This window comes from Astatotilapia calliptera, chromosome 2 (genome assembly GCF_900246225.1).
Source record: "Astatotilapia calliptera chromosome 2, fAstCal1.2, whole genome shotgun sequence".
Classification (NCBI taxonomy): domain Eukaryota; kingdom Metazoa; phylum Chordata; class Actinopteri; order Cichliformes; family Cichlidae; genus Astatotilapia; species Astatotilapia calliptera.
This window is the reverse complement of record NC_039303.1, coordinates 19,980,624-19,992,551: the sequence shown is the minus strand read 5'-3', so window position 1 is coordinate 19,992,551 and position 11,928 is coordinate 19,980,624. Positions and strand designations below refer to the sequence as shown.

Sequence of the window (11,928 nt, the reverse complement as noted above, 5' to 3'; positions counted from 1 at the left end):
CATTTCTTCACTGTATCTGTCAATAAAAGTTAAAAAAGGCCAAAAACAACTATGCCAAGTTTTTGTGACGATACAGGAGGATTCAAAGCATGACATCACGATTAAAGCAGAGCCATGCTGCAGCTGTAGCTCCTTTTAAGTGACCGTCACCACTAATCCAGTGAGAACTGGAACCCATCCTGACCACTACTGTAAGAAATGTCACATTGCAACTCTTTAAAGGGAAATCAGACCTTACTTGCTACAAATCATTTAGATTTGTAAAAAGTAAGGTTGTGTAATGAGTATTCCCTTTCCAGTTGGAGAGGCGACCTCTACAGTCTGAAGCCGCTGACAGTGAACTGAACTACATCACGCAATACTTGCTAAATCAATCGATGTGTGCGATGATTGGGAGCAGCAGACGTGTTATTCATCTGACATAATACAAGATCACATCATGTGCTCACTGAACCTGTCGCATAATTAAACACACATACAGTGAAAGTTAATGAAGCATCAGATAGATCCATTACACATGCTGACCTTAATGACTTTGAGGTAATCAGACTAACACGTACAGATACCTCCCTGACACACACACACACACACACACACACACACACACACACACACTAAAATAAGACAGATATTAATAGCATTTAAATACAGCATCTTCAACAAGAAGAATCCCCAGTCACTAACCTGCTCTGCAGTGTTAATATAAACCTATTGAAACCCACTGGTGTATGGAATAGATTCATTAAGCATGTGTCAAAATTAATGAGTAAAAAATGAATTTCTAAAACAGTAAAAAGAGTGTCTTTGTGTCTTTGCTCAAAATGATTGAAACTGATACAGACAGTTCACCGTCTCAGCATACTTTGTTAAATGTGTGCATACAGACACACACATAGCTACAGTTACTTTGTAACACTGCCTCACAGAAAAGGTCATTCTCATGGTCTCAGGTTTCTGTGATGCAATAAACGGAGTTTTAATGAAGTAAAACATATTCATGTTGTAGCTTTGTGGGGGGGGAAACAGTCTTGATGGGGAAAAAAAACTTATTCAAACTCCAAATAATTCAGAAAACTTTCAGCGGTACAGTGAAATGTGAAAAAATGTCCAAATACAGACCTCCTCTTTTACTTTATTCTTAACCTGCACCAGTTAAGTCCTCAAAAACTGAGAAGACTACACCAGGTCCTTCATCACTCTGTTACATTGAAGGTGTGTTTTTATCACCCAAGTGACAAAGCCTGACAGGTGCACCCGCTATCAGTGCCGTGCACATCATCATCATCACAGCTTTATTTTCTGAAGCTTGAACCAAATGTAGATAGCACATGCGCGCGCGCGCACACACGCACACACACACACACACAGTGTTTCAGTCACCTGTCACAAAGTAACTCCTCTGACAGCTACTTCACAGACATTATATAACTTTGCTCAAACTATAATCTAAAGACATGAGATGTTTTAGGGATTAGCTGTTGGAGGTCAGAGCAGTTTTGGTACCCAGGTCAGACTCTCAGGGGCCTATCACTCCTATCACTCACATATACACGTTCAGCTGTTGTGTTGGCTTTTATGTCTCAAACACAGGGGTTAGTAAGGACATGCAGCAGTCAGCCTACTGGGAAGACATTTCAGCAAGAAGTAACTTATCACTATGCACGTCTTCACTTTTGTTCCATCCCGACAGTCCTCATCAGCATCATTTCCATCTCAGTAGGCAGCTGTTTTTGGCAAAAAAGGCTCTGTTTAATGCACTGTAGACTACTTATCCAGCACCAGGCAGCAGACAAAGTTAGCAGCCAGGTGACGAACACAGCGGAGCATTAAGCAGCTATGGAGCCTGATCTTCCCCTCGGGAGCTTTTTTTTAATTAATTAAACAACCGAGCACGTGAATATGATAGAAACAAAGTGACAAAGTTGCTGTGTGTCTGCTTGATGCTTCTGATCATTTTTTTTAAAACTCATCTGAAACCCTGGGAAACCATCACAGGTGGAAAACTTGTCAGGTGAAGAAGGTGGTAAAGACATGAACACGGTGGGAGAGCCTGGGACACATGTTACAGCTCATCCAACAGCTGTTTGGTCAGCTAAGAATCAGTGCTTACATCTGATGTTTTTAAACCAATCACTGTCCACCTTCACGCAGTTCAGCTTTTGTCCTCTCCTCAAGCGACATCATATTAACAAACCAAACAAGCTTTTTTGGAAAGCACCAACAACAATGGTAACTGTTTAAGATAAATATATTAAGCAGTTTCATTAAGTTGTGGTTATCTACCATATTAGCTTTGCTAATATTATCTGCGCATAGAGAAAACTGAACCATCTTGAGCTCAGGACGTGACAAAAAGGGCTCGCTTCAGATAAAGTTGCAAATAAACGTAACAGGTCTCCTGTAAGGTTATCATAACACTGCTGTAAAACCTAAGCTTTGGAAATTCACCACTACACCTACAGTGGACTCAGTATGCATGTATAAAAAGATCCTCCAACTGCTACCAAGTCAAAAGTTCATCTGCACCTGTCTCCTGTCGCTCCTCTTGTTTCCCTCATCCACTAAGATCCTGCTGTCGTGGAGCTCAGACTCCTCCCCAAGGAAGACCTCCTGCAGCTCTCCCCACTGAAAGGCACAGTCTGTCAGCTGTCGCCTCTGCTGCAGGCAACAACAAAGGGAACTGTTTTAATCAACCTAACAAATGTAAGTATTAAACAAACATTAAGGCTTTATGCTGACATTGTTCCCTGCAGTAAAACTACATAAAGTCACAACGGTCGCAGTTTAAAGACTCGATATGAGGAAGGTGAAAGAGGAAGTTAAGCACACACAATAAAATATTATATTCGCTCTTAATATTTTATTATTAATGTGTCAATGCGGAGTGAATCCTATGGAAACCACTGTAAATAACAGCACTTACATCCTCTAACTTTTGCCGTTGCTCTTGCTGCTGCTGGATCCTCCTCTGTCTGTCAGCCAGGATCTGCTGCTTGTATCGCTCCTGTTCTTCCAGCTGCTGCCTGTGCTGCTGCAACGCCTGGATGTCAAATACAACATGACCACACTTAAAATGCAACTAAGAAAACCGATTCATGTTTGACTTCATCCACCGTTGAGCGGAGTGCTGTCTAACCCTGACACGATACTGAAAGCTAACTGCTAAATGTGAAATAGTTCAGTAAAATAACCTGCTGCTCATAATAAATGTATCACATGTAATTCTCTGCATCTTACTAAAATTTATATGCATGTAGACAAAACTGCACAGAACAAAACAAACTACCTGCTGTCCCCGCTGACCTCCACCACCTCCTCCGCGCCCTACGTCTCTGCCGCCTTCGTGATCTTCTGTCTGCAGTCGAAGAAACTCCCGCCTCAGCGTCCATTCGCCGGGAACATTGACTATGGAGCTGATGGAGAGAGACACGTGAGCGGCATTAAGTCAAGTGCGAGTGACGTGCTCGAGTTAACGTGAGGACGAAGGGAAAGTGGTCACAGCAACAAAAACACACACATTAATCTCACTCTAGGAGTGAGTGAGCTCTGTGCACGGCACCATCTGCTATTTGACATCCAGGGACAGCAACATCTGTCTGTGGACTTATAATAAAACATAACCTGTAGTGATTCAGTAGCAATGATCACTTAAGACCTAATAACAATTAAAAAAATCATTTATATGTTTATATGGCAGACGCATGATGTGTGCTTGACAGCTTGTTGCTTAGTGTGATTATTACTTCACAAAGGATCATGTAGTAACTGAGTCCTGCTTTAATTTCTGGTGAATAATATTTTGCCTGGCGTGACAAAGCTTTACCTGGGTTCTCCTTCCTCTTCTGTGACCTCATCATCCTCTTCCTCACTGCCACTGTATTCATACTCTGGGCCCTCTGAGAGAGTAAAAAGGAGAGAGAAGAGAAAGCGAGGAGGAGTGGATACAGTAAAAAGTTACTATGCAGCACCCAACATGGTGATATTTAAATACACGTACTCCTTTTCCCACATGGACACTGGTCCTGATACTTCACACTTTTTCAGAGTCAAACCCAAAATGATGCCGATGAAAAATAAGCTGAGACACAATCTCACCTTTAGGCAAACAGCTGATATCACAGAACATTTTGTCCTGTTTACAGAAGCGCACAGACGCACATCTGTATGAATATCTCCAGTTTAAGTCATCTGGCACATAATTTAATGGGTACTGAACCTCGTGAAACTTTTTCTTCTCTTTGGTAATTGTAGGTGCTTAAATAAATTGCTGTAGTAATAATCTGCCCTTTTGTGCTGTGAGTGGTTACACCATTTCTCCTTTTTGCCTTGCAGCACCAATGCTCTCGTTCTCTTTTTCTACAGATTATTCTTTTTATTATTCCAGAACTGAAACTCCAAAATAAAACAGTTTCTTTTCTCTACTTCGAGCGAGTGCATTTCTTTCACTTTTGCTTCTTCTTTGTCTTTCCTTTCACTGACATTTCAAATAACTTGATGCACAAACAGCCACTGTATGACGTCAGTCACCAGGCCTTCATGCATCTGGCCCCAGATGCAGAGAAAGTGAAGACTCTCTGACGAGTCGCACCATCCACACGCTGCACTGCACGCTCTACTGTAAATTGACGCGTTAGAAATGCGATGCGCTCACGGGTGGTGTCTTGGGTGAACGATTCTGATGTGTCAGCACCGCGGTGGGAATTCTCATCTGTGTTTCTGGCTTTGTGAGCAAGCCGCTATTTCATTAAAATTTCCTCCATGCCCTACCCTCTTCCCCCTTCATCGTCTGCTGCCAGTAGCAATTTTGTCATTATCAAAGCCACACAAAAGTCTAGTGTGGGCAAAGTTATTCAGCAAAAAATGAAAGAGGCTTCCTTTATGGAAGCCTAAAAGGAGCAGAGTTTTATGCTGTAGTAGATTTCAGGACAGCAGTGCTTCCCCATCTAAAAGGTGTCTCTCGTTTCCACATACACCTTTTATCAAGGGACACACGGCAACACAATGCATGCAAGCATGTGTTAGCACAGGTAGGAAATGTTTAAAAATGCTACTATCCCAGTGTCATTTTTAACCAGGACCGCCTTCATGAACACTGCACTAAAATCAATCACTCTTCCAAGGGGGTACATGAAGATGGGTCCAGTCAGCTTCCTATAACAACATTTGGCCACCATATGGTGTGATAGGAGCTTGGGGTGAGTTGAACATCAACTTGACACACCATATGTTGCCATTAAGAAGCCAAAAAGGCAACACAACACAGGTGGATTTGTTCGAAGCAGAAAAGAAGACTTTCGTTAACAAACAGGGCAAAAGCATATTTTATATGGTGGTGATGTCATGCTTGAAGGGCTCCAAAGGAGCTGAAAGACACGGGAAGGACTGGAGGGGACGGCCTAGTTTTTCCTGACTGAAAAGTGGGACTTTAATCATTTCTTTTTGGAGTGACTCATCTTCCAAAACACAGACATCTTTGTCCAAACTACACTCTTGGGTATGATGAATGACACATCCGTTTTTGCATCACATCCGGACGCACTGATTTTCTTTTTTTTCCCCCTTTCTTGCAGAACTTGCAAAGTTTTTTCTCTTCACAGTAACACTACCAACATTTCATTACTGTGGAGGGGCACAGGGGAACAGAAACACACACTAAATCACAAATATGGCCTTATACACACTGCATACACACAGCGCATACAGCAGAAAGCCTACCAGTCATTAGAGTGTTGTTATAAGCCAACAGAAGATTAGAACCAGATGGTGATTCGTTTCCTCCTTACTTCCCCTCAGCGTCTCTCTCTCTCACTTTTGCAAATGAAGAAAAATAAAGCTAATAGACATTATGAGGATTACTTACACTGTCTGAATACTGACATGAGAACAAAGCAAAGAGAGTCATAAATATCTCCGTCCTGACTGTTTTTCTCACTGTCTGACTGCACATTTTGGCATCAGTGATTCAGCACATGCAGCTCATCCAGAGTAAGCGGAGGATAAATTACGTTCACACTATACGTCTCACAGCTTGCTTCCTCGTGTTACACATTCCTAATTTGTTGTTCTTTTGTCTGTTTCTATGCCTTTTGTTCCCTTCGTCCTCGCTTCGTTCGTCCATCTTTGTGAGCGAGACATTGTTATAAAAGAATGCAGCAGAAAAAGGAAAGCAAAGGTCAGCCCGAGACTTCCCTTCGGCCTGACCTAACATTCTCCCGCTGCTGCGCTCTCCTCGTCTGCCTCGCCGGCGCTGTTAGCATCAGAATATGTTTTCATAAGCTTTGACAAAATGAATGAAGATACAACAAAGCAGAATATATGCAAAAGTACCAAATGGCAACCAAATGAATCATTTCCATAAACAGCAGGCAAGAAATGAGGCAAAATGCTGTGTTTGTCTGAGCAGCCTGAGCGAAACAGCTGCTGCTGCCGTGAGAGCAGCTGGTCCACTCTCAGCTCAAGTGTGCGGCGTTATCCACCACGGCTGGGCTCAAAGCCAGAAGATACCGTCAATTTTTAAAACATGGTGATAAATTCAACCTGACATTTTACTTTGAAAAACCCCTGACACTTAGACACACCTGAAAGGATTTTCAGATTCTAACAGCGTAGTGCAGATATGACAGCCTTTGTTTTACGTGGAATTAAACTGTGAACCCTGCAGAGAAGTGGTGTCAAACCCAAGGCCCAGGGGACACAAGTGGTCCAGCAAAGACTCTGATCTGGCTCGCTGGATGACTTTGGAAAATGTGAAGCAGCCTATGAGCAGAAAAATAGCCCTAGCTTCTGTCACTGTAAACCACCCTGTATACAGACAGCAGGAAAACAGCCAATAGCTTGTTTATGGTTTAAATTTACTGCCTTTATTTGCCCTGACCTTTCTCTCGCTTCTTCCTGGTTCGGTCCAGATGATCTTTAAGCATGATGCGAACTTGTCTCTCGTTAGCCAGGTCTTTGATGAAGGCGTGTCTCAGTAGGACATCTGTGGTGGGTCGATGTAGATGGTTCTTGATCAGGCAACTATCAACGAACGACAAGAAACGCTTCGACCTGCAGACAAAATACAGACAAATGTGAAAACATTACAAGCAGGTTTAACAACAGACACACTAACGTAACAAAGTATCACTTAACCTCCTCCACATTTCTGTGAATACACTAAATTCTCTAAACCGAATCACTAATTTAAAGACTCATTTTTTAAAATCCACTTTTTTTTTTTGCTATATCATGTTGTTGATGATATATTTTTTGTATCACATTTGATACATTCGGCGCTTTTGGCAACTTTTTGTTAGCAACAATGTTAATTTTAGACAAAAAACAAACAAGACTTTAAGGTTTTTTAGGCAAGTATTGATTATGTTGAGGAGATGGAGGTCTCAGAAACTCATGTAGCAAATATGATAAAAATGCTTTTGTAGGGTTAAAACCAGCAACAAATTGTAGTTCCAACCATAAAACTCAACAAATCAGAAGAGAAGACAACATTAAATAAATATTCAATTCACTGAACTGCATAACACTCCACATAATTCTTAAATAAGTATTTCCACTCACCCACAGTATAAAAGCTAGAATCGCCTCTCCCAGCGCTACTCTACCGAGGAAAAGCAAATCCAAAATAACGAGTCCAACTTTTACGATGATATCTACCTACAGAAGCACTCTACAATCAGTGACATGCGCCGTGTGTAAAGTCATAGAAAACTGGGAAGGAAAATGTGGGGCTGCTTTATTTTTCTGCCTCAAGGGGGCCTGGAGTGAAATGGGAAAGCAGTTCACCCCAAATCATTGACGCTATTAAAAGCACCAATAGAAAGCGTTTTTCAGATGACATTAATACTGAATGAAAGACAGCATGACAGTTCCACCATGAGTTCAACAAGTGCCTATCAATTATCCACAGAAAATATGGAGAGAGAAAGGAAAGAGGCTGATAATCAAACCCTAAATAGGATTCAATCCAGAACACACACACACCAGTGGGTTTTTAATCTGGATGACTGGACTTCTTTAAAAAAACAAAACAAAAACAAAACAAGAAAAAAACTTTATCTTGATATATCTAGACATGCCCGTTACTTTCAACCTTTTCTTCTCAAGACGAGAGTGCTGGAAGATCTTTTATCAGATGCATGAAACCCACAACAAAGACCCCTCAGAGGCCCTGTTTTTAGAAGAGAAATCCCAAACACTGCTGTTTGCATCCTGCTGCGTGTGTGTGTGTGTGTGTGTTTAGGGCTTACCATTTCTTTGACTTAAGTTTTGGTGGAGGGTTTCGAGGAATCAGAAACAGCGCTCTCATTGGATGCATGTCACACAGAGCTATGGAGGGCACAGGCCGAGAGCAGCAGAGTCACAGATGTGGAAAAAATAAAAATAAATGAACAAATGAGAAGGGAAATACATACGATGTAGTGTAAAACACTTCAGCATATCAGTTAGTCATGTGCATGTGTGTAGATGCGTTTTTAACTTACGGGGGGCTCCTTCTGCCATCTCTAGGGCCGTGATGCCTAAAGACCAGAGGTCACTCTAAAAACAAGACAGGCGGGTTAAAGGTTATATTGTAGCTAATAACCTTGGATACCATTTTAAAATGACTGTATGTAATTAGTAAAAGCGGTGTAGTGCATCGAGGTCTGGGAATCACAGAAACAGTCTCCAGAGTTCACAGATCGTGGGTGTGAGATCTGATTAATATAAAATTTCTTCAAAAACAGTCTCAGGTTGTTTCTGCGAAATACGATAAAATGAATCAGTCACTCAGTAAACTCGAACTTTATCGTGAAGATTTTGGATGAGGTTTGCATCATAAAAAAAAGAACACAGCAAAAAGATTTTGGACTGTGTTTGAAAGATGTTGTCACTCTGGTGAATTTCTTATATTTATGGAAGCTGTCTGTTGAATATATGTTTATGCAGACTTATTTCTGAGTGCTGCTATGAGACCGGGGCTGTTTCTCAGCCCACATCTGACAGGCAGGAGAAGCGAGCGCTACACGACTTTACGTCACAGAAGTTGGCGTCGCTGGAATTAAATCATGGTCGACGCGATTTGCAAGCCATCTCACAGACAATGAACTTCTTGCGTGTGGTGATATGTGTTGAACTGGCTCAATATTGCGAATCGACACGTGTTGGTTAGTGACAGACATTACAGATGAAAACACAAGATAAAGTCTGACTAAGAATGATTTTTTCTGTGTTTCAGAACAATAATTAAAAGTGTCAGGCTGTCAGGACCAAACACAGCCATGGCAGACTAACATGGTTCAACAGTGTCAGCTGGAAAACATGAGGAAGGCAGCGAAGTAGCAATAACATCCAGAACCACGTGTTCCTCAGCAGCCAGTCAAACTGAAGGCGACGACTGGACTTTTTATCCCCTCAACGATGTTGAAGAAGAAACTGATCCTGGCTGTCAACACAACGTTGTTTCAGCTAAAAGGACTAAAGCAAACCTGTGACCTCCAAGTGAGTTTTGCCTTACACAGCAACAAACAGCTTAAAGTGCTTTACTGACACCCTCACGTAAAAGGTAATAGAGTTGATGAAACATAAACTCACATCTAAAACTTCTAAACAAGAAGAAAAAATAATATTGCGCACTTTCAAAAATAACTAAAACAGACAACACACAGGAAACGTCTGCAGACTTGCTCTTCGTCACGCTGGTCAAATTTGTCAACTCAGGAGGGTTTTCATGGCTGCAGTGTCTACATAACAGGAAGCTTTGTGTTTATTTTGTATTACCTATTTTGAACTTCCTCAATCATAAATGGATAAATCCAAAAACATTTTAGTAACTAAGACTGAAACTAATAAAAACTAGAGTGAAACACTGCAATGAGTTCTGGAAACCAAGTGAAACTAAACTGAGCTCGAAGCAAAAGCAATAATAAGAGCAGATGTTTGAATCTTGGTTGTGTGTCTCACATGCGTGTGGCACAACAGATATGACTTGTGGTTGATGACCCACACTCAGCATAATGCCTCAGCATTACAGTACAAAACAACCACAGTTACACAAATGCTGCTTTCCCTGCATCTGGATTTCATGAGCTGTGAGATGACTGAAACTGTAAAAGTGTAAAGTAGTTCATCTTTATCAGTCATTTCCATGTATGTGTGGTTGAATAACTTCAATATTAAAATATAGCCACTTCCACTTTGTCCACAGCATAGTCTGCACCATGTTAGATAACAAATAAACCACCTTAAGCAGCTGGGAACTGCCTTAATTCTCACTTAAAAAACAAAAATGAAACAAGGCTGTGTCTTTGAAATTAGGTACCCTGTAGTCATATGTAGCCTCAGGGTTCTCATCACAGGCAATGACCTCCGGGGCCATCCAATAAGGAGTACCGATGAAGGTGTTCCTCCGACCGATCGTCTTATCGAGCTGGGCTGACACGCCAAAGTCAACTGCAAAAAAAATTAAATTAAAAAAAATAAAGGTTTCATGTGTGAAAAACAGCCACAACTGTTGCTACTTTCAGAAGCGTCTTTGTGGTCGTGAGATTTATGTGTTTGAATATGACTGTGTGATTGTTCCGTTGTTCTCCCAGGGGTTACGTCTGCTTGAGGAACCACAGCGCATGTGTCAGTGTGTCATACCCAGTTTGACTTCGGCATTCTCTGTGAGCAAAACATTTTGTCCCTTAATGTCTCGGTGAATCACATGGTGGGAGTGAAGATGGGAAAGGCCCTGGAAGACAAATATGAATACATATAAACACTCCCGTGCACACACGGTCAGATGACCGCCGCTATAAATACGAAGGGGCAAACGCTGCCCTCGGAGAGCATTTAGATCACGTGTCTGAAGGATTACTGAACGGAGAGCAGGATTTAGCTTTTAGCTTCAAGTCCATCAGTAGACATCCTTACTTTAGGCAGTTACTGAGTGGCCGAGTAACTCAAGCACAGTTTTAGTGTGTGTATTTGCATTCTCGCTTCTTCAAAGTGGGTTAAATAAACAGGAAGTAAGTCTTATTTCAGACAATGACTTCACCATGGTTTCTGTGTGTATTTGTGCATGCGTGTGTTGTGATGTTAAAACAATGGGGAGACAGCATGGCTGACAGCAGTGGAGAAAACTCTGGCGACAGTCCAGAGCCCTTTGTCTCTCAAGTTTTTTTACAACTACAAAAACAACAAAATAAAAAAAATGAGCTCCGTTTCATTTTTGTTGCAGATAACGGCAACATCAAGGACACCGGGGGCTGATATAAGCTGATATGTTACTGTGTATGTCTCTGAGCCACAAACACCAGCACAGAAAGCGAAGCAAACATCCCGGAGCCTTTCTCAGGACCTCGTGATCTCTCATAATGATAACCATAACATTTTACAGAGATGTGCTTTAAACTGGCCTTTTAAGTATATAACTAAAAGAAGAAATCCCCCCGAGTCACAGTGGGAAACATACGAGAGAATAAATCCCTGAACATGAGGAAGTATCAGTGTCAGTTTGGCTGCTCTTTGATGTTTTGGCAAAGAATCACTAAAAGCAGCCATCGTGTTTCTTTACAACACTAGACACTGAACCACGCTTACATCCACAAACAAGTTACTACCTGCGTTTTTTTAACCAACACTAAAACAGCACCGCAGGCAGAGAGAGGTCCCTGCTGAGTGTTTGTTTGTGTTATTAGATCACACAGAGTTAGCTGACGATGGAGGGTTTGACACAAACAGCATCGTTGCATTACCCAGAAAGCTCACATCTTCTATACTTATTTAAAATGGTCACTTATAAAGGTAAAAAAAAACTGTGTGCTTGATCTTACCCTGAGCACCTCCCGGCAGATGTAAGCAATCCAGTCTTCTTTCAAACAGTTTCCTTTGGTTTTCTTCACCAAGTCTGTCACAGAGCCAGCGCCACAGTACTCCATCACTAACTATATGGGAAATAAATAGCAG

At 41.5% G+C, this 11,928-nt stretch overlaps 1 protein-coding gene across 4 annotated transcripts in view; it reads right to left on the bottom strand.

Moving 5' to 3' along the window:
- The window catches only part of LOC113033077 (traf2 and NCK-interacting protein kinase-like), a 59,452-nt gene that overhangs the window by 29,402 nt on the left and 18,122 nt on the right, over positions 1 to 11,928 (bottom strand). For 3 of the 4 annotated variants that reach the window (XM_026186399.1, XM_026186417.1, XM_026186428.1), the window contains exons 5-14: positions 11,796 to 11,906; positions 10,621 to 10,711; positions 10,298 to 10,428; positions 8,481 to 8,535; positions 8,247 to 8,325; positions 6,875 to 7,047; positions 3,824 to 3,896; positions 3,287 to 3,413; positions 2,924 to 3,040; positions 2,527 to 2,658 (exon numbers count right to left, since the gene is read on the bottom strand). In XM_026186399.1, the coding sequence (XP_026042184.1) occupies positions 2,527 to 2,658; positions 2,924 to 3,040; positions 3,287 to 3,413; positions 3,824 to 3,896; positions 6,875 to 7,047; positions 8,247 to 8,325; positions 8,481 to 8,535; positions 10,298 to 10,428; positions 10,621 to 10,711; positions 11,796 to 11,906 (1,089 nt within the window). The remainder of the gene's footprint in view (positions 1 to 2,526; positions 2,659 to 2,923; positions 3,041 to 3,286; positions 3,414 to 3,823; positions 3,897 to 6,874; positions 7,048 to 8,246; positions 8,326 to 8,480; positions 8,536 to 10,297; positions 10,429 to 10,620; positions 10,712 to 11,795; positions 11,907 to 11,928) is intronic. The other variant, XM_026186408.1, reaches the window with a different exon arrangement.